Here is a 27,595-nt window from a genome sequence, read left to right as displayed (position 1 = left end):
TTTTTTTTGATTAAAATGTGTCAACTATATTTTTCGATTTTTTTTGCTTATAAAAAACTAATTATGATTATACTAATGGTTTAATAATGGTTATTGAAAATTACTGTGCATGACATGGGAACTAACTTAGTTAGATGGTATTTGGGATTTCTGTCTAATAAATCTAATCCATTTTTTGTAATTGTCGCATAAATTAGAGTTGCAAGGAGAAGGTTCATATGGAATGAAATACCTCGCCTTTTAGTAAGACAAATATTTCAAGACATTCTATTCGTAGTTAAAGAGGATTGTGACTTAAGAGAGCTAATAAGAGAGTTGCTGTCCAATAAGGTAAAAACAACAATTGATAGTTTAAATTACCATTTGCAATTTTTTAAAAGTGAGTAAAACATACATAAATACATTACCTTAATGCGACCAGGTGAAACTCATATCAACTTACCAATTATAACCTTCAGATATTGTTGTATCCAACATGACTTTATTGTTAACACTCGTGTGAAAGTTTGAAATGAAAATTCAATATATAAGTTATAATATAGTATGTTTCAACAAGGTAATATAATATAACGAATTTAACGAATTTTCAAATTTTAACAAATCTTATTCATCAGTAAATCCCTCTTGTGTTTTTGTACAACCTCGAATCATCTATTTTATAAACAACAAATGTCAAAACCATCAAACTCATCCATTATCAAATCCAATCCAGCCGACCATCTATTAGGTACAATCTCACCGATAAAGATACCCTTAAAAAGACAACCGAGAAAGTATAACGATCATGAAACACTTGAAAGAATTTCCCTAAAGTACCCAATTCCTCCTCCGCACCCACATTCATCTTCATACAACAAACTAACAAAGGATAGATAAAAAAAGGTCGTCTTGTTCTTGTTTGGACCGACGAGCAAAGTCTTCCGCTTTCTCTCTCCTCTCCTTCAGTGCCCTTCTTCTTAAGGACACTTTTCTTCTTCTTTTGTTTTTTTTTTTGGGATTTTTTTGGATTTTTTTTTCTTTCCAATATGAACCGTTTTATTCACTTGACACACCTTTGCTCGTATTCTCTCTCCTCCCTCCTTCTCAATTAAGGTCACCTCCAAAAAAAATAAAAAATTATTCAAGAAATAATGTCATAGCAAAAAAAAAAAAAAAAAACCAACAAAATTTCTTCAACGACTTAATTCATCTCTTTCTCTTTCTTCAAAACCAGGTACCCAGATTTTTATTTTTTGTTTGTTATTGTTATTTTTGTTGTTTTTAATTTAATTGTAGTGTTTTATTTATTTATTTATTTATTTTTATTTATTTATTTTTAATTTAATTTAATTTAATTTTATTTATGTGTAAATTTTTCTGGGAATTTTTGAACGTAGTCTTGTTCTTCTCTCTGTCTCAGTTCTCCATTGACATTTCTATCCTCCATTGATGCAGCTTCCGAGGTAAGTTGTTTCTTTTTGTAATAATCATGTTGATTTCACAATCTAGGGTTAATTGTTTATCTAATTTAATTTAATTTAATTGTCAGTATATAGTTAATTTAGGGTTCGAATATTTGAACCTATTGGTTGTAATTTGATTATTGAATCAAATATGCTTTTTCCCCCTAAAATTATGTGGTTTTTGGAGCCTGTTTTAATAATTGAATCAAAATTTGTTGTTAATGTGTTGCAGAACCCTTTAATGTTAGGATTGAACTATGAAATTGGACCTCTTGGCGGCCGCCCCTCCTGCCCTGGCTCAGGGACGGGCCTGTCAGCAGCATTGTTTCTCGGACACGAGTGGTGGGTTAGGTGAATTGGGAATGGGAGATAGACATACAACAATTGATAGTCCTGTGCCTGTAGTTAAGAATTCTGAGGCTTCTATTGAGAATGCTGGTTTAGAATGTACTGATAGCGCTGAGGAGCTCGTGTGTGATGCTTTAGGTGAGAGGTTGGATGAGTTGATTCTTGTGCCCCCTTCTGTTTCAGGCTTGGACATTAGTTTACCGGAACCTAAAGGTGAAAAGGACACTGCTTTGGTATCCTCTTCTGAGGACGGTTTCTCTGAGTTGGATCATAGAGATGAAAATGCAGGAGACTTTTTTCCCGATACAGATTTTGAACCGATTACTGAGAGGAAGTGTGAGCACGATGATAACGACTCTGAATTAGGAAATGCATCAGACATCAAATGCTGCTTAAACAACTTATGTCTTGATGGGGGACCTTGTGAGCGTGAGATGAACTCATTTCTGAGTGGTTCTGCAGCACAGCATATGTCAGATACTAAAGCAGACTGTGTCAATTCCACTGATGGAGGTTTTTTGGGGGCTGTTTATTCTGGGACTATGGTTAATGGGTCTTCAAAGAGCTTGGTGATGCCAAAGTCATTTAGATTGAAGGGTTGTGATGCTGCTCCTAATTTTACCTGTGCATTTGATAGTTTTAACCAAGCTGGTTACACAGAAAAGGATAATGCTGGAACTGACGATGAAACATGTGAATTGAAATGTCTTGACACTTCCTCTTTGCCTTTGCGAAGGAGTTCTAGGAGTAGAAAATCAGTACAGAAAGTTCAAAAGGCAAAAAATGCAACTAAATGCACAAAGAAGGCCTCTAAAGTGTCACTCTGTCGAAACATTGATTTTCTTTCAGAGGCTACAAGAAAAAAGCGTAGTAGCTTGAGTAGATCAAGTTGTTCATCTGGTTGGGGGATGTCAGAAACATTGTCAAAGTACTTTCAACAGAGCAATGAGATTTCCGTAAACTTAATGAAAGATCAAAGATCAAGAAAAAAGAAGGCAGGCCAAAAGAACAGGAAGAAAAATAAGCTTAAGATGGTTGCAAGCTCAATTTTATCAGAGGACAGACAAGAAGTTCCTATTCGTCCAATTCGCATTAAGGTTACTTTTGGGAAAAAGGAAGAGTCTCGTAAGGTGGATGGCATGCCTCCTGCAGTGTTTGACGCTTTACCTGGCTTTAAGCCTTCTAATGAAGGTAAGGGACTGAGTTTATGTCCCTATATTGATAGTGCTGGAGGAAATGTGATGGATGGTTCAGCTCCCAAAGAGATGCCTGGATTAATGCCATGCAGCAATTCTACATCAAATGTTCAGTTTTCAGGTTCAAACCTAGAGATTTGTTCTGAGTCAGGCAAGTGTAGTCTTGAAAATGCTTCTCTACTGGAATTTGAAAAGCGGGACAGCTCAGTTGCTGATAAGTTTTCAGACCCCGGTACATCACCTGATTCAGAGGTCATTGACCAGGCACTTGACTCTATTATTGGGCCCAGGGCCTCTTGTGGCAATGCCTGTCCCAAGAGTCACAGCTTCCCTGTTTCTTCAGAAAAGAGTAAGAGCAGAAGATACAAGAAAGACAAACTCTGTCTAGCAGGCAATCCTCAGTTAGAGTACCAACATAGTGCTGATAGAGATAAGGTGCTTACTAAGGGTGGTCAATTGCAGGATTCAGTTAATGATGTTTGTTCTACTGATAATGTAAATGGGGATAGTGAAAATCCTCCAAGCAACACCTCTGGCAGTGAGCTAACTATAACAGAGTTGTTGCCAGTTGTTGAAGGTTGTCACAGGGCTTCGAGTCTGGACAATGGTTCTGATATCAATACTTGTCCTAGTATAAACATTGGGATTGAATCTGCTTATTCTGGGAGTTCATGTCAGTTGGTTCCTTCCAATAAAACTCAAAAAACAAAAAATTCCAAAGGTTCAAGAGCCAAAGGGAAACCCAAGAATAAGTCTAAGAACACGGATGCCATTGGTCATCAAAAGGAACCTTCTAGCCTACCGAAAGGTAACAATAAGCTGAAGAGTAAGCAAAAAGTGACGGATTCTGGCATTTTAAGTGAGGCATACAAGATAGGGGCCCAACCAGGGACAGGTATGCAAAATTTATCGGTTATGTTTCTCTCTGGCTCATTCTTGGTGCCTTTTATATGTTTTCTCCTATATTTGAATCTTTTGATTATAGCTTTGCTATTCGAGCTGAAAGATATTGCAAACTGTTTCAGGGAATCATGATGTGATTGATGTGGGAAGAACAGATTCTAGCAATGAAGTGCAACTGGAGAATGCAGGTTGCTTGGATCCTGTACCAACTGGAGCTGAGAAGCAGACCTTGGCTCCTCGTCTTGCATGGGTTTGTTGTGATGAGTGTCTAAAGTGGCGTTGCATACCTGCTAACCTAGCAGATACCATTGAAGAAACAGACTGCAGATGGTAATGTCATATTGCTGATACTCTCTTTACAAACAAGCCTAGGTTGCATTTAGTGATAATATGCTGTTGGTTTTATGCTAGCCGTACATAGCTGGATTTTTATGTGTAATGGGCCATTTCTTTCTATCAATTAGTCAAATATTGTATGGTAATGCCCCAAATTCTTGTCTGTTGCAAATGCACATTGTCCATTTGTAATTATTGATTTATCTATGGAAATTATCACCACCTAGTAAGAAGGTGTGTGTATGGGGCGGGCGGGCGGGGGCTTGAGGGGCATTTGTGAAGGGTAGGATATGGACTGCCTTGACCTCTGTGCTCTCTAAACCTTAAAAGAAAGAGCGAACTTACATAAGGTCATGCAAGGCATAATAGGGGTAAGTGATAACAATTGTAATGACAATAACTAATAAAAAACGAAATAATAACATTGATGCAGTAACAAAATTGGCATTGTGAAGTTAGAGGAGTAGCCTGGATTTGAGCTTGAAATAAGGCTGGAGGATAGGATTTATCAGTGAGTATGTGTGCTTGATGTCTGCCTTCTCTGTCATTCCTCTTTGAATGCTCTTTGCTTCTATGCTGGTGATGCTAACATTTTTTGCAATTTTGTTTGTTATTCATCAGTTTGATGACTGAAAAACAAACAGTTTATACCATTTAGGCGGGAGACTTGTTTGTATGCAGAATATGAGAGTAATTTGTTTGTGCTCTCATCTTGGGCTAAATTAAATCGCTTATGTTTGTACTTTTTAGGATTGTAAAGTATCTGTGTCGGCTAACCAAAAGTGTTGTAGGCTTGTAGCACCATATCTTTCATTATTGAGAAGGGTCTGTGAAGGGTAGGATATAGACTACCTTGACCTCTGTGTTCTTTTAACCTCAAAGGAAAGAGGAAACTTATATAAGGTAATAATAGGGATGATAGCGATTGTAAAGATATTAACTAATAAAATATGAAATAGTATTGGCGATGGCAACAAAATTGGCATTATGAAGTAGTTCTTGGCTTCTTGGAGGAGTAGCCTGGATTTAAGCTTTACATTAGGCTGGAGAAAAGGATTCTTAGCTATGACTATGTGTGCTTGATGGTTGCCTTTTCTTTCATTCCTCTTCAAATGCTCTTTGCTTATGTGTTGGTGATGCTAAAAGTTGTACAAATTTGCTCGTTATTCTTCATTTTGACAAGAGATTGATAAACAATGTGTTTATATTATTTAGGAAGGAGGGAAGGTGGGAGGTGATGTTTGTATGCAGAGTATGAGATAAGAAAATCTTTTTGTGTTCTCCTTTTGGCCTAAATTGAATTGCTTAGATGTTCATACTTTTTTAAATTGTAAAGTATTTGTTAGTGTTGTAGGCTCGTAGCACCATATCTTCTATTACCTCTGTTCTTTTTTAGTTGACATGTATTCCTTTATGGGAAGTTTCTTTTTAGCAGACACATTTCTATTTTAGATAATATTGATGTGAAATTGTCATTTTACCCTCAATACTTTTAAGGAAATTTTGTGTTTTGCTACCATCAAAACACCCTGTTTTGACTTTTGCTACCTATTTAAAATTTTATTTTATTTTGCTACCTCCAAAAGTTACAACATATAGCTTTTGCTACCACTTAATAGAATCCGTTAGAGTTTTGTTAAGTGAGGCCCATTATCTCATTAAATAATGATTTAATTTAAAAAAAAAAAGAAAAAACTTAAAAAAATCTCAGTCACTACAACCTGTCAGCCACCCCTCCCCCCTCCGTGCCGGCTGCCGGTGCCCAAACGATCCCCCGGCGCCGGCGACCTCGCGCCCCTCCCTTTCCCCCACCCAAAAACTGGCACCCCTAACCCTAAACGGGTTTTAGGGTTTTGTTTTTACCCGTTTAGGGTGGTTTCGAGGAGGGGTGGGGCCAAATGGTGGTTGCTTGATGCCACTGCGGCCGCGGTTAACTGCTGTGATTGGTTGCGATTGGTGGAGGTGGTTGGTTTGCGTCAATTGCTGCTGTGTTTTGCGGTGCTGCAAGGTGCGTGGGGTGAGCGGTGATGGTGAGAGCTGAGTGGCGGTGCGATTATTGCGGGCTGGCGGTTGAGGGTAAGAAATTGGTAGGGCGAGCAGAGCTGGGCTACTATAATGGGAGTACTGGGTGGCTGTGCAGCAGTGTTGTTGGTTATTGGCAGGGACTGGTGGTCGATTGTAGGCTGCTGCCTGGGTGCTGTTGTTGGCGGATAATGGAGCAGGGGAAATTGGAGTTGATTGCTAGTGGTGATGGAAGTGACGGTGGATGAAATAGGGAGGTGCTGTGCGTGGTGGTGGGACAGGGGCTGTTGTACGTGTGATTGGGTGGTTGATTGTTGGTGTGAGCAGGGAACAGGGGTGGCTGGAAGGTGGCTGGGCCCCACTAATGGAAATAGTAACCAATTCTGTTAAGTGGTAGCAAAACATATGTTTTTGCTTTTAGGTGGTAGTAAAATAATATAAAAATTTATATGGGTAGCAAAAGTTAGAGTGGTGTATTTTAGTGGTAGCAAAACTCAAAATTTCCTACTCTTTTAGTACTCCATTTTTTATCTCCTTTCTCCTCCCTTCACCATTCTTGAACTTTTGCACCTCCATCATCATCATCTTCCCTAATCCAAAGGCAAAGACCACCACCCATCTTCCATTATCACCACCACCACCAACCCCTTGCCACCTTCTCCACGAGAAACAAAGTTGTTCTTTGGAGGTTGGAAGGAAGTGCCACCATTAAAAGTTGAAGGTAGCGTTGGGAGATTCGAGGATTTCAGGGGCTCTGCCGGTGGTTTGTAGTAAAGTAGTGACTAGGGTTCTGACGAGATGGATTTGCCGGAGATCCGAGAAAGTGAGTCAAAATGGGTCACAAAATCTGGGCTTTTACACATTATTAATGTTTCATTTAATACTTTTGTGTTGACAGAAATCAGTATTTTCTTTGAAAAAAAAAATGATTTGTTTAAATTGTCGAATTTCTGGGTTGATTCTAGGGAAAGAGAAATTTAAAGGAGAGAGAAATTCAAAGGACAAAGGGAGAAGAAACTACTTGATGGTGTTTGGTAGTCGTGAAGAATCTGAAGGTGGACATATGGTGGTGGGGCTGAAGAGTTGAGGAAGGTGGGGATGTTGGTGGGTTAATGGGTAGGGGTGTTTATGTCTTTTGTCATTCTCACTCATCCCTCCTTTATTTGTGTGCCAAAACCAAATATGTCAACTATTAAAGAATGGAGGAAGTATTATTTGAAAAATTATTTTCTGGTGTATCCTCGGTAGGTTGTGAATAGGGTGACTGGCTAATGTCTGGTATTGGGTACTAGTTTTTGGTTTTGCCTATTTCTCTATCTTTTATTCATTATAATGTTGCTCATAGGACTTGCAAGGATAACCAAGATCAAGCTTTTGCTGATTGTTCAATCCCTCAAGAGAAGTCTAATGCTGAGATCAATGCTGAGTTGCAAATATCTGATGAAGAAGATGTTCGTGGTGGGCACTTAGGTTCCAAGGGTGGTTGTCTTGGGCAATCAACAGGTTGTTGTTTGGCTTTGGTAGTGGAATTTAATTGTTTCTAAAGTTATTATGGTTTATATAGTTTTTAGGATTTACTCTTTTCATTTTGTCCTTCAGCTTTGCAGCCTTCAACTTGGATGCTTATAAAGTCTAACTTGTTTCTACACCGCAGTCGCAAGGCCCAATCTATGGATGAGGTTTGATGATTCTCCTTAACTTATTAAGTTTTAGTGATCTTGTAATGTCATACTAGGCTGCTACTCTTCAATTCGATTTCAATAATTGGCAGATGATGAATTTAGATGCTTCTTGACTTTTTTATAAGCATATAACAGTTTATGCCTTTTCTGCTGGGGCAATATATATCCCGGAAACTGCTTCTCCTTTATGCCTTTTCCAGTGTTATTTGATTTGAGATAAAATTTGAAGTGATGTCCTGTAATTTTTAAATAAAGCTTACACGTACAGTCTTACACCCGTGTATGCACTTTTTTTATTCAGTAAACCTATCTTACCTTTTGTGCTATTAATTACCTTGCTTGTTTTGTTCTCACTGTTGCTCTTTTTAATCAGATAATGGTTTGCCATTGCAAACCTCCTGTAGATGGTCGGCTGGGCTGTGGCAGTCAGTGTTTGAATAGAATGTTGAACATTGAGTGTGTTCAAGGAACTTGCCCATGTGGAGATCTTTGTTCTAATCAGCTGGTAGGTGCTTGATTGTGAACAGTACTACATGGTACTATTTACGATAAATTTTTCTCTTTTGTAGACATATTATGAAGATTCTGTTTTCCTGCAGTTTCAAAAACAGCAATATGCCATGCTGAGTTGGTTTCGTTGTGGGAAAAAGGGTTATGGATTGCAAGTCTTGGAAAATATCTCTGAAGGGCAGTTTCTCATTGAATATGTTGGCGAGGTACATATCTGAACTATTTGATTATTCTTTTGGTAACGTTATACTTAGTAATTTGAATTATGATACCTCAGAAATAAAAGTTGTTATTCTATGTTGCTATTAGATTCCTATTCATTAATGGTCAGAGTATGTGCTCTGTTTTATGCATTGAGTTTATTTGAAACAAGTATCACATCATTTTTGTCTAGGTGCTGGATTTGCAATCTTATGAGGCACGGCAAAAAGATTATGCTGCAAAGGGTCACAAGCATTTCTACTTTATGACCCTGAATGGGAATGAGGTTCATATTGCTCTTTTCGTGAATTTCATTATTGGCTCCACGCTTTCTGTGTGCTTGTTTGTGTACAACAGCTAATGCAGTTGCTGTAGGCACTTAAGTAACCTATGCTACTTTCCTTTTACAGTTGGCAAATTGCCTTTGATTTCTCTAATATAATACAACAGACAGTCTCATCACTTATATCTAATTATTAAAGTCTTATTAACACTTGTTGGAAGCTTATAAAGTAGAGTAAAATACAGGGGGAATTTGAATTACTATCTAGCATTCCAGGAATCCTCTCACCAAAGTGTTAAAAGTCATTCCTAGATCTGCTAAAAGGAGATTGAAGTATGAGAAGGGCAAGCTCTTGATGACACACTCAAGCACTGAGATACCAAAAGAAACTTAAATATGAAAAAGAGTTTAAAAATCTGAATAGGAGTTGATGCATATTTATTTTAATTAGATTGTCCGACAAGAAAATTACAGTATCATTAGCAAACTGCAAGTAAATGTACTTTCTTGAAGAAGTTTATGGGGCATTGCATGTTGCTTTGTTGATGATGGATCATTGTTTCTTCTATATTGTTGGAAGATATTCTTTTTGATTAATACCCTGCTCATATAAACTGGTGGGGGTAGGGTTTTATATTAAGGTCTCTGTTAAGTGTTAACTTTCTGTAGTTTATGTGTTGCAGATTCTTGACGGATATGTAATATTTCTGTCATGTATTTGATGTGCTTCATTTTGTCCTGAATCACAGGTTATAGATGCAAGTGCCAAAGGAAACTTAGGTCGCTTTGTTAACCATAGTTGTGATCCTAATTGTCGTACTGAGAAGGTGAATTCACTTTTGAAGAACTTGTTCTTTTTACCTGTAGTGTGATCTGATATTTCTTTTTCTTCCTCATTTTTATTTATTTTACCTTATGGGGGTAAGCACTCTTACTGGCTACCTAATGTATTTGTATAAAATTAAATGTCTGGTGAAAATTCTAGCACCTTCTAAACTATTTGAAAATTGTAATTTGTCTGAAGTTATACGTGTTTTTTCGTGATGGACTTTCAAAATGTGATAAGTCATTAATAGATTAAAAAGATGACTTGCCCTTTTTTCTATTTATTTTTTTTTATTTTTTTATTTGTGTGTGTGTGTGTGTGTGCTGAATGGTACATATTATAGTTAAGCCATTGGGTGTGCTCCATTTTCCTATTTTTAAATTATTCTTTTTGGCTTTGTTTTTTCCCCCATTGAATTCTTGTACTACCTCCATTTTAAATTATTTGCAACGACTTGACATAAAGTGTGAGTAGAATATGTCTAATCGTTGCAAATAATTTGAAACGGAGGTAGTATTAAAGTTTGCAGTCTACTTTTACTTGAAATTTAAATATTGCATTATCTCAATTTATCGCAATCAAAAGAATCTGTGTTATCTCCTTTTCCTTTTATTGAGCTACATGTTTTTTTTTTTTTTTTTTTGGATACAGTGGGTAGTAAATGGAGAAATATGTGTTGGCCTCTTTGCGTTGAGGAATATCAAGAAGGTACTCTCCCCCTTTTCTTCTGCTATTAAATGAACCCATTAATGCTCTAATTCATTAGTATGTAGTGGTCGTTAGGTAGAAACATAGTATACCAGAATTTCTGTGTATGTCTGTAAAATGTCACCTCTCTATATAATACTACTCCTATTCTGTAGTGGTGCTTTGAGTGAATTGCCATAGGGTAGTGCTTCTTTATGTTCTTTGAATCTTTGTATGATGGAAGGAAGGAAATGTTTTTTTTTTTTTCCCAAGTCTCTGTTGATAGACTTGACACTCATTGTAGTTATGCTATAATTGAGTCAATGGGATTTGATATAAGGTCATAGGTACCCACCCTACTTTAGACAATTAAGCTAGTTGGCATCTAATGCTTGTATTATCTAAGCAACATGCTTCATGACTATCCCATGTTGTATGAAAAAAGGAAAAGAATTACAAGTAGAAAGTAGGACGGTTTGTGTGAGGGGGATAGAGAAAAGGGCTAAAGAAGGGATAAAAAGGGAAAGGAAAGTAAAATTCTCAAATGTTACTTGTTTGTGTGGAGGGGGAAAGAAAAAAGGGCTAAAATAGGGATATAAAGGGAAAGGAAAGAAAATTCTTAAATGTTACTTGTTGGTGTGGACATAGAGGGAGAAAGGGAATGAAAACGATAACCATTGCCACCACCACCACCTTCCCACCCTACATCCCTTCTCTTCGGGTAACGTGGCGGCAATAATTGAGGGTGGCCATCCTTCTCTCTTTATCTCTTGTGGTTTGATGGATTTTCTTCATAATTGGGTTAATGGGGGGTGGGGTGGTGTGGTTGCCTGGTTGGGATTATTCTAAGGGTGGTTTTGGGGTGGCTGCGTGGTTTTTTTGTGGGGATAGGGGTTGTTTTGGGGAGGGTGGGGTGGTATTCTCCTTTTCAAGGTGTTAGGATTGGGCATTTTAGGGTGGTTGGTGGATTGGGTGTTTGGTTGGGTGACTTGGGTCATGGTGTGGTGTGATGGGGTGGTGAATGTTGGTCAAGATGATTTGGTGGTAAATGTTGGTCAAGGTGATTGGGTGTAGAGGAGTTTGGGGATTGGGATAATTCCATTAGTGGGAACGAGGTAGAGGAGTCATGGCTGAGGAATGTGGGGGAAACATAGTGTTAAAGGGATTGATTAAATGACCTTGTATACTAAAAAGGGAATCATCCGTGTCTTTTTCCTCCCCCCCCCCCCTCCTTTTTTTGAAACCCCTAAACACTCTATTTCTCATTCCAAGATAGAGAATGAGCTGGTAAGCAAGGTAATGTAAACATCATCTGCATTGGCTTGCCTGGGATATGCTTTTAGCTGCCATGGACTGTATATTTGGCGTTACCAACTTTTAAAAGATCATCTTGTGGCCCCTTAGCTATCTCTTTTACCTCTATTTAACTTCTATTTTTGTTGCCAAAAAGTGTGCATACATATTGCAATTGTGATGGGGAAAACATGCACCCTGTGAAGGGAACTTTGTTTCCCATGTTTTCCTTCAGTCATTTTCTTTCCCAAATCATTTTGATGCATCTGAAATGTTATTGAAACAAATATTCAGGGGTTGTGTAATGTTTCCATGCATCAGATATGCCCTATGACCAATAAGTTTCAAACCTTGTGGCAACCCATATGAGCCCGAGTTTTAATCGCTGCTTCTCTAAAATCCTACTGCTCCTCAGCTTTAGTGAAAATCTTGTTTGCCTGCCCCTTTCACACTCCTGCTTGATTTCTTCAACCGCCTGACCTGGATGGTTACATTGGTCTTGTTTGGTTTAACTGATGAATTTTGACAGACAATGGGAAACAGTTGGACATCAATAAGTACCATTTATAGATGCCACTTTTGGTGGGTTTAGGTCTCTTAGGAGGCTGTTTACAATCAATTTATTAGAGAGAGTAGATAAATAGATATGTTTTAATAGAAGATGCCTGGCGTCTTCCCCTGTTTACAAGAGGAGGTGAGGGTTAAAAAGAAGCCCCAAACCTCAAAGAGGCACTGCATAGTGCTGCGAGTAACATATCAAAGAGTAAAATCTACGAACTTTTAATCTTTGGAGTGAGATTGTCAGGTTAGAGTCTGTAGACTGAAGAATACGATCTTGTTAACTTCATTATTTCTGGTTAACTATGGCATTGATGTACTTGTTGAACTGCTATGATGAATATTCACAAGGTGGGTAACTTGACATGCAGGGTGAAGAGTTGACTTTTGACTACAACTATGTACGTGTATTTGGTGCTGCTGCTAAGAAATGTCACTGTGGTTCTCGTAAGTGTCGGGGTTATATTGGAGGTGATCCACTCAATACACAAGTAATTGTTCAAGGAGACTCAGATGAAGAATTTCCAGAACCTGTTGTCGTTGATGAGAATGGTAGAATTGACCGTACCCTAGAGGATATGAAGGCTAAATCCAGTTATCAGGATGTTGAACAGGTTCTAAGTGAGGATAACTTAATTTCCAACAATTCAGAAATTATAGTTGAAGGACAAATGGTGAATAATTCAGACTCTCTGATTGATGATGTTGGGCAATCACAAAGCGTGCCAGTAAAGGACTCCGTTCATGAATCTACAGATAGGTCATTTGACTTGCGACCTGAGAATCTGAGAACTGAACATATATCTGCTGTAGAAAATCATACTTCAAAAACAGCACATACGAGCACACTAACATCTTCCCCAGAATCGGATTTACTGCATGTGGATAATGCAATAAAAAAGTCTTTATCTGGTTTGATTGATTCTAATGGTAGGGCGTCTGAAGTTGACATTGAGTGTGAACCACGTATTGCCAGACCTCGTTCTCGCATGAAAATTTCTCATCCATCTAAATCTGTTAAGAACCGCAAAGTTAGTGGCAATTCAGCCAATATTGGGAAGGCTCCTCTATTAGCCCAGAGATCGAAGATTTTGTCCTACAAGCCAAAGAAAATACTGGAGGGTTCTGTCAATGGTCATCTTGAAGCAGGTATGTTTATTTCATTTTATTTATTATTTATTTATTTTTATTATGATTAACCATATCGATAATACTTTATCACTAATAATTCATGTAACTCACAGTTGAAGAGAAGCTCAACGAATTACTTGATGCTGACGGTGGTATCTGCAAAAAGAAGGTATGGTAACTGACTGATGTTTCGAGATTGGTTTGAACACTTCTTGTCCTTAATAACAGTCCCCTCCCTTAAATGACCAAAGAAAGAAGACAAATAAATAAGAAATCTGGTGGGATTCAGGTGCTGAATGTTTGTTTTTTTTGGCTCTTTTCTTTCCTTGTAGGATGCCTCTAAAGGCTACTTGAAACTTTTGCTTCTAACTGCAGCTTCTGGTGATAGTGGCAATGGGGGATCAATTCAGAGGTGAGTTTTGGTTTAACTGTTGAATTGGTTGTCTTGTTTTAATTTCTCATCTGTCTCAGTGTAACAATGTTTTGTCTCAATTTTTAGTATGACATGTCTAAACTTATTGGTCACTTTAGTTTTTTTTTCCAATATCAGGCAATGAGGTCTGAGTGTCTGACCTCCTTTACTGAGAAATCAAAATATTTTGGATTGAGTTTGGTTCTTTGGAGAGGGAAACTTTATGTACTCTACTATTGGTTTATTAGAGTTGGAAAAATGAATTTTGATCCCATACTGATTCCAAGAATGGGATTTTTTTTACCAACTCCCTCTTTTCTAATATTATTGCAACACTTCCCATTCTAAAAAGTTTCAAAACAAGTGAAACATTATATTATTTTGGCAGATGGGCTCTCTATCTCTGTCCTTGTCACATGGGTCCCTCTTTATATCCCTCTCTATCTCTCTTTATATCACATGAGCTCCTTCTAGATCATAGCAATTAATATTGTTGTTAGGGGGCATAGCTAGTAATATTGTGGCTAAAACTCTGGAGTTAAATGAAATGGACAGTCTTGGAATTTTTGGTGTCAATTGTATTGAAGTGGCTGAAATTGATCTCAGCTTGAAACTTACTAGGTGTTGATTTTTGCTTCTTTTTTACATGATTGTATGACTCTGTAGGCCAGCCAGAACTGTATTCAATATTAAATTTTGGAGATTTCTCGGGTGGAAATCGCTGCTATTCTGACTGAATGTTTGAATTGGAATTGGTTTTGTGATTCTGCTCTCTTTGTTTGCTCTGGTTTTGTGACCCACTGTTTTTTTTTTCCTTTGCTGCAGCAATAGAGATCTTTCAATGATACTTGACGCGATATTGAAAACCACATCACGCGGGGTGCTTCTGGACATAATCAACAAAAACGGTATCTTGTTTGTATTGATGAAGCATCTGCCCTGCCTGTATTTGTTGCATTCCTTGATGTGTGAAACTTCTTTGTTTTTCAGGTTTGCAGATGCTACATAATATGATGAAGCTTTACAGAAGTGATTTTCAGAAGATTCCTATCTTACGGAAGCTTCTTAAGGTATGCATGAACCTCTTGGTCTTTAATAAAAGGTGGTGAATCTGTTGTTGTTTTTGACAAATTTGGGTTCCAATACATGTATCTGATTAATTTTGTAGTACATCAAAGAAGTGTTATGGTATTATCTAGAATAGCTTTGATGTGGTTTATTCACGCGTGTGTGATCTTATTGTTAGGCTCTGATAGCCTTATAATTTAGCCATAGCTAGAGTAAACCTTAAATAAAAATAAATTTTTCTGCATAATGATTAAATTTTTGTTATGATGTACTGCCCTGTGCCCAGACCTCAAGGTTCTTAAAATTTTATTTTCTAAAAATTCTTTCTATCCGTTGATCACTGGGAGCAAAAAGTGATTTAACTACTAATGTCATGGAAATCAGCAGGATTACATGACAGTATTTTGTTTTATGAGAATTGAGGTAATTGAGTGAAGAAGGCTAGAGAAAACTAAGGGGGGATAAGCTGTACGTTAAGTAGGAAGCAAAAAGTTGCATTTCTTTCAAATTGTTACTACTTCCTCTAAAGAATCAAAATACTTCTTTTGTTTGTCTTATTTATGTCTATGAAAACCTCTTGAGTTAGGTGCCTAACAGAAAAGAAGCCATTACTAGTCAAATATGACTTCCTTATCAATCTGTCCTCTAACCTAATGGCCATATAACAGAAAAGAAACCTTTACTTAAAAGGATTTATTTTGTTTCCCTTTCTCTCAATGGTCAAATTTTTTCCAACAACCATACCAATATTTCACCCATTATGCCAAGGAGTTTTTTTTTACTATTTTCAGCAATCTTGCATGGAATATTAAGATATACTGTTTCATACATTTTCTTGCTCTTGAACATATATCTGATCATTGTAGATGCCTTGCTGCTTAGAAATATCGTTGATATGGTCTATTAATCGGAATTCGTTAAATCTATGTTACTCAATAAAAGAAAATTTTTTGCATGGTTGTGGTCTAAATGAAGTGCTAAGTATCCATTCTCTTGTCCTAGTAACACATTACCAACTGATATGGGAGTCTTACAGCCAAACATTGTTGTCCTAATAACACATTACCAACTGATGTGGGAGTCTTACAGGCTGAACATTGTTGTCCTAGTAAAACACCAATGAAGTATTAGTTTGGAGGAATTCCGGTTCACTGGTGTGTCAGTGACAGTAGATTGGAGTATACTTCGATTGTGTAATTTGAACAGTAGAATTAAGATATAACTGGTTTCTGTTTGCTGAAATTCTTGCTGTTTACTTCATTGCAAATTTTCAACACTATCACATTTCGAAGGTTGACTCTGACCTCTGCCAAGATTTTGAATATCTGTCACCCCTTGTTATATGTCTACTTTTGATTCAACGTTTACAAATTTTGACTGCTAATATGTTTAATATATGCTGAATTGCAGCATTTAATTGTTATTGTATATATATAAGTACTTTCATGAGAGTATACTTCTATTATTTGTGACAAATTCAATGGTTAATTTTTGGTTTCAAAGACCATGGAAGTCCAAGTGGACCTGTATACGGGACACTCCGAATTTTTATTTATTAGCCTATACCGCTGCTGTATGTCACAGCTGGATCAAAGTATAGATTTGTTAGAAACTAATGAGCATATTAGCATATATGTATGGGGAACGTAATATGTGTTGACAATGGGTTAATTCAGGTAAAAGTATCAAATGAGAAATCACCCAATCCTGCATGTGCTATGCCCGTTGTATCCTAAAATTGTTGTTTTCCTTAACTTAAGCTAAAGTGCACATCTGAAACTTCTAGTCTTAAACTGCTCTCATTTTGTGGGTTTTTGTCATCTGAGGTTAATGGAGTTAAAGTAATTTGTTCATATCCTTGAGCATTGTTGAATAATTAAGAGCTTAGCTGGTTATGGATAAGGCTGCTTCTATGTACTCTTGGAGATTATCCCCTCCTGCGGCTTCTATCTGTTTATTTATTTTATTTTATAAAGGTTTTAATTGAGATTGCATGCTTCTTAGTTATGTCTAAATGCAAATGGATGATGCATATCTTGAATTATGTTTGGGGTAGGACATTACTGGTTAATTAAGGCTGCTTCCATGTACCTGTAACCCTTACCAAGCAGCAAATTCTATTCTGTTGTCTACTTGCTTATAGCTCCTGGTGATATGTATGCTTCTTAGTTATGTCTAAATGTGTGTGGATGATGCATCTGTTGAACAATGTGGGATGTGTTCTTGCAGGCTTTGGAATTTCTGGCTAAGAAGGAGATTTTGACTGTGGATCGCATTAATGAAGATCCTGTAAATCCTGGAGTTGAGAGGTTAGAGAAAATAATTTAACTATCTTGTTTTTCAAGTTCTTTTCTGGCAGTTAATGAAGGGTTTAGAAACTTCGGAAGTGAAAGAAGTCTGCTGGAAGCTCTCTGATTAAGCGTACTGAATTACTGATAGCTTCAATAAGTTCACATTATTTTTTTTTTCCTGGGATTGGTCTGCTCTTTTTGGCCTCTATTTGTAGGATGTACTGTAGTCTATATAGGCTGTAAAGAGGACGTATGAAGTCCAGATTTAGAATTTGCTGGTTTCGAATACTTTCTAGTTTCCCAATTGATTAAATGCTGATATCTGTTTCTCAAGGAAAAAGTATGAAGTGGAACCTCATATATCTGGTTTTGGTTATTTTGTACATGAAATTATCGAGAAACCTATGTAAGTGTTCATTTGTGTCTTATTTAATTTGCTGATTACAACTTTAATTATCTGCTGCAGTTTGAGGGAATCCATATTATATTTCACAAATCACAAGGATATCCAGGTAATGTTCCTGTTTTCTTGTATGAATTATAGATGTGATATACGTTTAATTTGATATAGTCCCTTTATATGTTGTGCTACATTCATTTTGGTCTTGGCTAATCTTAAACTAAAAAAGAAGCCTAAAATTTTTATGTTGTGATACAGGCTATTTTCTGTTTTTCACCTGAAATAAGGTGTTCAAATTTGATCTGAATATTTCTGAAATTAGTAAAATATGGCTGAATCTTTAGCCACTATGAGGCGCTATACAAAAAGGGCTTTTGTGTTCTAAATATTGGCAAATAATATGTTTGTTGGAACTTGACCAAATGTTTTGCAGTACCATATGCATTGACACTTCTATGACCTTCAGTTATATTTCCATTCTGTTACATGCGTTGTATTTCCATTCTGTTACACGAATTGTTTCCTGTCCTATGATGTCTTTCCTGTGGAACTAAATATTAACAATCATAGTGGTAGTCTGGCAGAACCAAATTTCCTAAAAGATCCAATCTGTGTAGTGACAGTGTTCTTGTTTTGGTCTTCTACTGTACTCATTTATTTGTACATGCCTCTGCATATCTAATATGGTATGCCAACTTAACCGAACACTTTCCAGCTTCTACCATCCAAAAAAAGATGGTCATTAAGTGCAAAAACTGTGTTGATGGATTTGATTTATTTTTTGAAAATTTAATCCCTAATTTGCTTCTTCACCAGGTCCATCAAATTGCGCGGAACTTTCGGGATAGGTGGATTCCTCGAAAATTTAATCGAGTGGATCGAAGGAGAGAGTTTCGTAGGGTTTCAAACTCTAATAGATATTATGGAACATGCCATCATTGGAGAGGGCAAGGAGCAATGGAAACAGAACGCATAAGTTGTTCTGATCAATCAGGAATAACGAACAATCCTGCTGATGCTAGAACGCAAGAGGCCTCTTGTTCTCAGTTAACTGATAACCAGACTGTTGTTAGCAGACCTCGGAAGCGTAAAAGCAGATGGGATCAGCCTGCTAGGTCACCCAAGAATATTAAAACAAGCCCTAAAGTTGAAATTAGTGAAGGGGGGCAAACCCTAGTTATCGAGGCAAAGGAGGATAGTGGGTGCTCTGGTGCTCAGAATTTACCCAAGCATAGTAACAAGGGAACAGATGACGTGATGCAGAACTCTGATGATGACGCTCCTCCTGGGTTTTCTTATCCACGCGATCCTGTTGATGATAGTCCCCCCGGATTTTCTTCTTCTCTACAGTGTCCAGTTCCATCGGGCCTTCTCCAGGAGAGATTCAATCCACGTTTGCCTGTAGCATATGGCATTCCCTTGTCCATCATACAACAATCCGGAACTCTTCATTGTGGAACTGTTGATAGTTGGGCAATTGCTCCTGCCATGCCTTTTCAACCCTTTCCACCACTTCCGCCTTATCCATGTGATAGGAGTCTGATGGGTGTCCAGGAAGAAGCAAGGGAAGGCTACCATTCCCATGCTGGTGATCAAAGGGATCAAGGCATACCGAGTACATCTGGGGCAAGCTTGCTGAATGCACAAAATTCTGTTGCCACGAATCAGAATGCATTACGTCATGAAAAGGGATTGCGAAATTTCCCAGGGAAGAGGCATAATCGACAGAAGAAGTGGAACAACCAGAAGCCAAGGCCGCCATGGCTTCGGAATTTAGATGGTTGGGGTTTCAAAGGGAACAATCCCTCGCATCCCAGAAATGGTTCATTTGACATAAATATGGATACAGTAGCTAATGAACTTAATGATCAGCATTTAGCTGATGTAAATTATAGTATAGAGTATGCAGGCAATTCTTGATAGGTTTTACAGCGTCTAATTTCATTGATTTTTTAGGAAACATTCACAGGCTCCTTGATTTTGTATTATTTCATTCCCAGTTGCCTTTTACTGATGGAAATCGATAGATTCATTTGAGACAGCATCTTCAAGCTAGGTTTGTGTCATGACAGATTCGGAAGGGTGAAGGTCAGTTGGTAACTTGGTATTAGGGAGTTTTGTAATTGGATGTCAATCTTGTATAGAGTGGGATAATTATTCCGGTCATTGTCTTACTCGTACTTTTAGGCATCTTCACAATGTTGGAATTGTAAAAAAGAACAATTTCATCTATACAAAATTGAAGCTATTCAAAAAAAAAAAAACTATACAAAATTGAATGTTCAAAGGCTGAAATTTCAAAATTTAATCATTATGTTTATTGCCATTTGATGTAGTTGGAACTTTTTTTAGCTATTCCTTCACTTATTTAGTAAACAAAATAGAAAACAAAACTAAGTTTATGATTTTATACCCGAAATAGTGATTCATCTGCGTAACATTTACTTCCAAATTCATCTATCACCTACCATACAGCATCCTTGATCAATACAACTCAGAAAAAGAAACGTCCTTTGCCTGTAAGACTACAAGTCTATAACTGTTGCAGAAATTACTAACCTTCGTAGCTAGTCTCCCAAGTACTTGACCAATCATTTTCAGTTTTTCACCTTACTGATGAGATCCCGTGAACAACTCACATTTGAGTCGTCCCACACTGTAGCTAGTCAATAATTGTTACAGAAATTACTACCCTTCATAGCTAGTCTCCCAAGTACTCGACCAATCATTCACCTTACTGATGAGATCCCACAAACAACCCACATATGAGTCGTCCCACATTGTAAAAGACGCGAGGAAAAATCACATTTTTTCCCCTTATCGTAAAGCTGTTACACAGCTGAGTAATTTATATTGATCTGTCCTTACCAACATAGACATGCAGTGACTCATCACCACTAAAACATAAAATGTGTGGTGCATCTGATTAATAATTATTTCAACATTAAATAACTTGTACAATTTTACCAGAACCCAGGTGAAGAAGAATACTAATGCACACAATGTTTAGCATTCCAGGAAACAGTGACAGTAGTAAAGAGATTGTTACTTTTTGAGGGTGTCATTTGATTACGTAAATAACCTTTTAGAGGAAAAAATTGCGTACAATTGGTCAAAAATCATGGACATTAATGTCAGCATTTTCTGACAAATCGTTGACTTCCCACCAAACCCATTTATAGCACTTGTATTAGTATCTTGTGACTTTTCTAACACTTTACTGTCCTCGGGAATCCTGATACTGATGTGGTTGGTGTTTTTGCAAGGCGGGTTCTATACTTCTATGGCAATGTCCATAGCAATGGTTCGGTGTCCTACTCTCAACGATCTAATCACATTATGTGAAGGTCCGAACCTTACCAGCATAGAAGAAGTACTACTCTAGCGGTAATGGAAATAAGTTTACAAAGAAAACACGAACATAAGGATACTCGGGGATATAGTTGTATAATGATGAACAATGACTATATGTTACCTTCGTTACATAATTACATTCAGGGTTATTACAAATTTACAATTACCACAATCAGTGGCGGACCCAGGAATTTCCGACTGGTGAGTCACAATCGATAACCAAATATGTAAAAAATTTTTTTTACCAAAATTCCCAAGAAAAATTATTTACAAAAATCATCCAAATAGAAAATTGACAAGATTACAATACTAACTAATAATTAACAAGCTTAAAATTGACAAGACTAAAATTAACTAACTAATAATTAACAAGCTAATAATTGACAACATGACAAGCTTAGCTCTCTAATAATTAACAAACTAATAATTGACAAGATTAAAATTTGTACAAGCATTAGGTTCACATTTCATCAAAAACCCAACTACATTTTTGGTTCAAAGTTAGTATTTTTTTTTTTAAAAAACTTAAAAAAAAATTTGGGCCTTGGTGAGTCATTTGACCCACCAGGCACAAGGCCAAGTCCGCCAATGACCACAGTTTATTACCATCTACCAAACGTTATTAATTCCATCAACTAAGTTGTTCCTGTTCCTGTTTGGCTGCTACAGTCACTGAGAAATAATAGTATAATTTTAGTTGGTATTAGGCCCCTATCTGGCAACAAATTACTGCAACATCAACACTATATGTATCCTTCACTATTGCTACATTGCATATAGGAAAAAAAAAATGAAGTCAAAATTGAAAATAGAAACAAAATGCAAACAAGAAAATGATGCAGCTGAACCTGTATCTCCTACAGGACAATACTTAAACAGCAAATCCTTAAACTCTTGTATTCTAGCCATCTTAGAATCTGATATTCCCATAGATGAATCTTGTGCATTGCCACAACTTCGAGACGTATTTCTTCCCATTAATCCCAGGTTTTCATCTATTATGGTAATTATCTTCTTCTATTTCTATCAGCCACTAACACACAGCTATTATATTATCACTGACTAGTAATTTTCTTCTAGCAGATAGATGACAAGAAGGGTGTAAGACAGTGGAAAAAAGTGGAAGTGAACCTTCAAGATCACGTTTACGTTCCTAGATTCCCGGAGGGCTTATCAAGTGAATCTTACGACGATTATTTTGACGAATATCTAACAAAAATCAGTGTGGAACCACTGCCACAAGATAAGCCTATATGGGAACTTCACATAATCAACTGCCCAACAAGCAAAGCTGCAGGGCACATAATCTTCAAGCTTCACCATGCACTTGGTGACGGCTACTCTCTGATGGGAGCACTTCTTTCCTGCGTAAAAAGAGCAGATAATCCTTCCCTTCCGTTAACGTTTCCTTCAACTCGAGCAAGGTCAGAAGTTAAGAACACTAATAGCAAGGGTTGTATGACAAAGGTGCCAAGAGCTTTATCTGCAATCTTCAAAGGAGCTTCTGATTTTGGATACAGTTTTCTGAAAAGCACTTGCATTGCAGATGATCAGACACCAATCAGGTGCGAAAGCAAAAGTCCGGGTTCCATTCCACTCAAAGTCTCTACTGTTGCATTTTCCCTCAACCAAATCAAACTAATCAAAAAAAAACTAGGTGCGGTATGTTATCTCTTTCAATCTGTCTTTTTGTCTATTGTATACATATATGAACTGCTTTTTCTCCAATGCCATGTTTTAGCATTGTAATATACATTGCCCTAATGTAATACTTCGTATATAATTCATGTCTGAATCGGAATTCTAGTTAGGCATTTTTGAGATTATCTATATGATCACTTTCAAGTTAATATTTTTAGAAACAGAAGCTCCATGTTAGAGCAAAAATCTATGATCTCATGCATCATTTCCCTAAAATTCAATAAGCCGGAATATACAATACTACTCTTAAATTATCCTGAATTCCTGATGTTATAAAATGATAGGGTTACTGACAACACTGCATATATTTTTCCCCCCTTCAGACAGTAAATGACACTATTTCAGGCTTAATTTTCCTGGGGACTCGACTCTACATGCAAGAAACTCAAACAAAATTCTCCAATTCACGGTCTACAGCAATGATGATGCTCAACACTAGGATTACGAGAGACTACATGTCCGTTGAAGAAATGACTAATGCACATACAAAAATATGGGGAAACAAGTTTTCATTTTTGCATATAGCACTTCCTAGATCAAACAACACTAAATGCTCCAACCCCCTTGATTTCATCTATAAAACACGAAAACAGATCAGTAGGTACAGAAATTCACCAGCAATCTATCTCACTGCTCAGTGCTTGGAGATTATAAGGAAGTACAAAGGATCTGAGGTACACATTAAGAAAATACAATTTACAGCCTTCTAAGTTTTTCCGTTCATACTTCATTTACATCTTCGTTTAAGGTGTGTACAAGTATTAGTGAAAAATTCTTGCAGGTTTCCTAAGTGACTACACAACTTTAGTCACATATCATCTGTCATATTGTCTACTGAGAATGGTGTATTTTAACCTCAATTTATTTGAAACTTCTTTCAGGCAGTGGCGAAATACATCCATAGTACATTGAGTAAATCAAGCATGTCAATGACAAACATGATTGGTCCAGTTGAGCAAGTAACATTAGCTGGTCATCCGATAAAAGGCATGTACTTCATGGTTACTGGCAGTCCTCAGGTAAGCAAAGTAAAATATGTAGTCATATATACACCCAAAATTTCTCTTCTTAAACCTCAAGTATTCAAATCAAATAATTTGTAACACAAGTAATTTCTTACAAAAAAAAATAGATCCCAAGTTTTAGATTAATAGCTAGAAGCTGATCAAAAACTGGATCAACCCACTCAGCTAAGCTTCAGGCAATATTTTTGACCCAACCCAATTTTGCAACTTTTGACCAAGATGCGGAACTAATTTTGTTACTTACAGCCTTATATTTGTGCCAGACACAATACTTCATAAAACAGGCAAACATTTTGTTGAAGTCCAACCCGTTCCATGATCACCTCTAAATTTTTCTCTATCAAATTCATATCGTTATCTGATCTTCCCCTTTAAATATCTTGACTCTTCATTTATTAACGTACACTTTGTTTGGATACAAGGAAATGAGGATAAAGAAAGGGATGGGAACAATTTCCATGTTTGGATAAAAGATCCCCCACCTCCCCTCCCCCCAATAAACATTATTAGTACATTATCCCTCCAAAATTGGAGAGCTTTGGAAGGAAAATGAACCCCACTTTCTCCCTCCCCTTTTTTCACTTCTATATTGATATCCAAAGAAAGTGTAAAAGTCTGTTTCCAAAATCAATATAAGTAACCAACCACTAGAACTTATTTTCTACATAATTTGACAACTTTTTTCTACCACTAATGGTTCTATTATTCTATGGACTTGCAGAGCCTGGTAATAACAGTTATGAGTTACACCCAAACTTTGAGGATTGGAGTTGGAGCTGAAAAGGGCTTCATAGACTCACAGAGGTTGAATTCATGCATCAAGAATGCTTTCGAGTTGATCTATGAGGCAGCAACAAAGAGCGAATAAGGACATCTAATACAATATATATTTATGTAAGCTAAGAGCTTATCCTATATTAAAATTTGTGAGGGATTCAGAATGTTTGCATAACTTGCATACTCTATGGCAACAATTTATCTCCTATGTATAAATACTCCTGCATCATCAACTATTATACAATTAAGCTTGAACCTAAGACAGCTACAATCTATCACAGCTATGTGCGTAAGAACCAAGAAGAACACTCCCGGGGCATAAGAACCATCACTACCGTCTGAAAAAGAACAAGGTCTAACTTTTTTTTTTTTTTTTTAGACCAGAAGATTTTATTACTCTGGCTCAACTTTAAGGCAATAACTATGTTAATTGAGCATGTTTAATGTGAACTGCTCTTATAGTTAGGCCTAAGTATAAGATCACAAGATGATTTGAATACGATTCTATGCTCGTTTCTTGGATTACGAAGCAATCGGTATGGTATGCATGTGACTGCTTATACATATAAGTTACCTTAAGCGTTAAGCCTTCTTGGAATTGATGAAATTTCCTTTCTTAAATAGTTAAACAAAAGAAAATATTTCCTTTCTTATTTACATTAACATACGTTTATGAAATTTTTTAATTCATATGTGTGGGCTTGCGACCAAGCATCTTCAACACAAGATAACTAGATAAGCAAAATAATGAACTAGAGCAAAAGAAAAGGCCGTACTATATAAATTATACATATTATAGGACAGAGGAGTAGTATAAAACAAATTACGTACTGTAAAATTATGACGAAAAATAAAATAAACATATTTTGGAACAGAAGAAGTAGTATAAAACAAATTAACGTACTGCAAAATTATGATGAAGATAGACATCTCAGTCATGCCATGAACGGTTCAAAGTCTTCAAATAGTGGCGGATTCAGAATTTTGTGGGTGGTGACGGGTCATTATTGTACACCGACAACATACAAATCATTAATAATGCATTGTTTAAAAAAATAAAAAATAGAAATGCTCTGTAATAAATATTACTCCCTCAGTTATTTTTATTATTTACATTGGGTATTATTCATAATGATTAAGAAAGAGTATTTATAGTGAAGATAATTTTATTTTTTAATTAATAAATGAAGTACTTGGTAAGTAACTAAGTATTACTTTTATGATTACCTGAGGGAAGGTATGGGATAAATAACTTGATAAACATAAAATTAATAATAGCATTTTTTTTTTAAGAAAAAGTAGGAATACGTATAGTTGGAATATTATGTACAGTTTTTTTTATAAAAGAATGCGTAAAATAAAAAATGCTCGAAACGAAATACGTAAAAGGAACCAAAAATGTACATATTACAACCATTAAATAGGTTAAACAATCCAATTTATCAAATTAATAGATACTCAATAGTAACAATTTGAATTAGATCAAATAATCAAATTTTATAGTGATTATTGATGATCATATACTATTAGATTACTTATTCCCAACCAAAAAAAAAACAAAAAAAAAAAAATGCTTGCATCCGCCAATGTCTTCAAACCTGAAATAAGAAATTAAGTTTTGTACAATGTTTGAATAGTTGAGTTGCGGGACAATAAATTTTGAGTTGGCTGTCATTTTAAGTGGAAACGGTATAGTAGTCAAATATTCATAATTACAAAATTTGGAAACAAGTGATGGTAAATATTTTTCTGCCCACCTTTTTTGGAATATATGTTAGTCAATGATTCTGTAAATCATAGCCTAATTATTCTCTCTATTTTAACGGATACAATCACTCTTATAGCTTATATTGACAAAGTGTATTACTTATTTGACTTCAATTATCTTTTTATCAAGTGTAAAATAGACTTTTGTTGGTATAATGAAGAGTGCCCCAAAGACTATCATCACTAATCAAGATCCTTGAATGTGTAAAGCAATTGAAATTGAAATGCCAACTACAAAACATAGTTATTGTATATGGCATATCACATCAAAATTCAGTTGTTGGTTTGCAACACTTTTATGAGAGGATTATCAAAAATGGTGTGCTGATTTTTACAATCTTTATTAAATGACTCTGACGGAAGAATTTGAGCATAGTTGGACTTTGATTGTTGCGAAGTATAACCTGCAAGAGAATAAACATGTTCAAGGCTTGTATAATGTGAGATATTTTGGCCCCGGCTTATCTTAGAGATTATGTTTTTGGAGGCATAAAAACGGATGAAGTATTAGATTACCACGTAATATGTAATATTATAGGGATCAAATCAATACATAAAAATCATGTAATATGTAATATATATGTTTTTAGTTGTTGGGTTATATCGATTTATTTATTACAAATGTAAACAAAAATTATATATGTACACCATTCTAGAATAGTTGACAATTTGACATTTTTTTTCTTTTCACTACATGATATATATATTAACTTTGAGTATTTCTTTTAAATAAAGTAATAAAATAAAATAAATTTTATCATAAAATATATTGTTAAATACTGTTGGTTTTTATATATATATATATAGATCGAACTTTCTTAAAATTAGAAGGATGAGAAGGAAAAAATTGTGCAAAATTAAAGTTTTTCATTAGATTTGTATATTTTTTCCACGATATGTGCAAATTTGATTTTTGAGCTAATAAAGAAAATTTCAATTTTCCGGAAAACATAAAATGTGCACTTATGTTCAAAACCTCAAATTTGAGGATTTTTTTTTTTTTTTTTTTTTTTTTTTTTTTTTTTTTTTTTTGGGTACAATTGCACTTTGTTTGGATATAGGAGGAAATAGAAGGAAAAGAAGGGAAGAGAAAAGGAGGGGGAGAAACTCTCTTATTTAGTTAAAGGATTGGGGGAAGGAAGGGAAAGGAGAGGGAGGGATCCATTTCTCCTCTCTCTTTAATAAGCATAATCCCTCTAAAGTTGGAGAGATTTCGAGGGAAAATGGAGCTCACCTCCCCCTCCCATTCTTTTCCCTTTCCTTCCTCTTCCTTCCCTCCCCTTCCTTTCCTTATTTCCTATCCAAACAAAGTGTTAATTAGTTAAAAAAAAAAAAAAATGCTCATTTAGTACAAAAAATATGCACATAAAATCATTCTCATT

At 36.1% G+C, this 27,595-nt stretch overlaps 2 protein-coding genes across 3 annotated transcripts; both read left to right on the top strand.

The window, feature by feature from the left end:
* The first annotated feature begins 693 nt into the window (after positions 1-693).
* LOC110685936 (histone-lysine N-methyltransferase ASHH2-like) lies at positions 694-19,874 on the top strand. Of its 2 annotated transcripts, none has more exons than XM_021862491.1 (19): positions 694-1,213; positions 1,377-1,442; positions 1,675-3,881; positions 4,012-4,219; positions 7,593-7,750; positions 7,847-7,926; positions 8,303-8,434; positions 8,529-8,645; positions 8,834-8,926; positions 9,673-9,750; positions 10,401-10,457; positions 12,659-13,436; positions 13,532-13,587; positions 13,751-13,830; positions 14,656-14,738; positions 14,821-14,900; positions 17,128-17,207; positions 17,656-17,701; positions 18,406-19,874. In XM_021862491.1, exons 3-19 carry the CDS (start codon positions 1,700-1,702, stop codon positions 19,507-19,509), a joined length of 5,412 nt encoding a protein of 1,803 aa, XP_021718183.1. In that variant the 5' UTR covers positions 694-1,213; positions 1,377-1,442; positions 1,675-1,699; the 3' UTR covers positions 19,510-19,874. The 2 variants fall into 2 exon arrangements, with proteins under 2 accessions (XP_021718183.1, XP_021718182.1); XM_021862490.1 differs by having other exon boundaries at positions 695-1,213; positions 1,400-1,442.
* A 1,601-nt stretch (positions 19,875-21,475) lies between these two features.
* On the top strand, positions 21,476-25,162 carry LOC110685616 (O-acyltransferase WSD1-like). Its single transcript, XM_021862161.1, has 5 exons — positions 21,476-21,946; positions 22,027-22,605; positions 22,968-23,318; positions 23,526-23,663; positions 24,391-25,162. Exons 1-5 carry the CDS (start codon positions 21,734-21,736, stop codon positions 24,535-24,537), a joined length of 1,428 nt encoding a protein of 475 aa, XP_021717853.1. The 5' UTR covers positions 21,476-21,733; the 3' UTR covers positions 24,538-25,162.
* The last annotated feature ends 2,433 nt before the right edge of the window (positions 25,163-27,595 follow it).

Source organism: Chenopodium quinoa, unplaced genomic scaffold (genome assembly GCF_001683475.1).
Source record: "Chenopodium quinoa cultivar QQ74 unplaced genomic scaffold, ASM168347v1, whole genome shotgun sequence".
Lineage (NCBI taxonomy): Eukaryota > Viridiplantae > Streptophyta > Magnoliopsida > Caryophyllales > Amaranthaceae > Chenopodium > Chenopodium quinoa.
This window is presented reverse-complemented; position numbering and strand designations above follow the sequence as displayed.

Coding starts and splice junctions, on each gene's coding strand:
- LOC110685936 (XM_021862491.1), top strand. CDS start 1,700: ATGAAATTGGACCTCTTGGCGGCCGCCCCTCCTGCCCTGGCTCAGGGA. Junction 9,751..10,400: donor CTAATTGTCGTACTGAGAAG/GTGAATTCACTT, acceptor TTTTGGATACAG/TGGGTAGTAAATGGAGAAAT. Junction 17,702..18,405: donor CAAATCACAAGGATATCCAG/GTAATGTTCCTG, acceptor CTTCTTCACCAG/GTCCATCAAATTGCGCGGAA.
- LOC110685616 (XM_021862161.1), top strand. CDS start 21,734: ATGAAGTCAAAATTGAAAATAGAAACAAAATGCAAACAAGAAAATGAT. Junction 21,947..22,026: donor CCAGGTTTTCATCTATTATG/GTAATTATCTTC, acceptor TTCTTCTAGCAG/ATAGATGACAAGAAGGGTGT. Junction 23,664..24,390: donor TGGTTACTGGCAGTCCTCAG/GTAAGCAAAGTA, acceptor ATGGACTTGCAG/AGCCTGGTAATAACAGTTAT.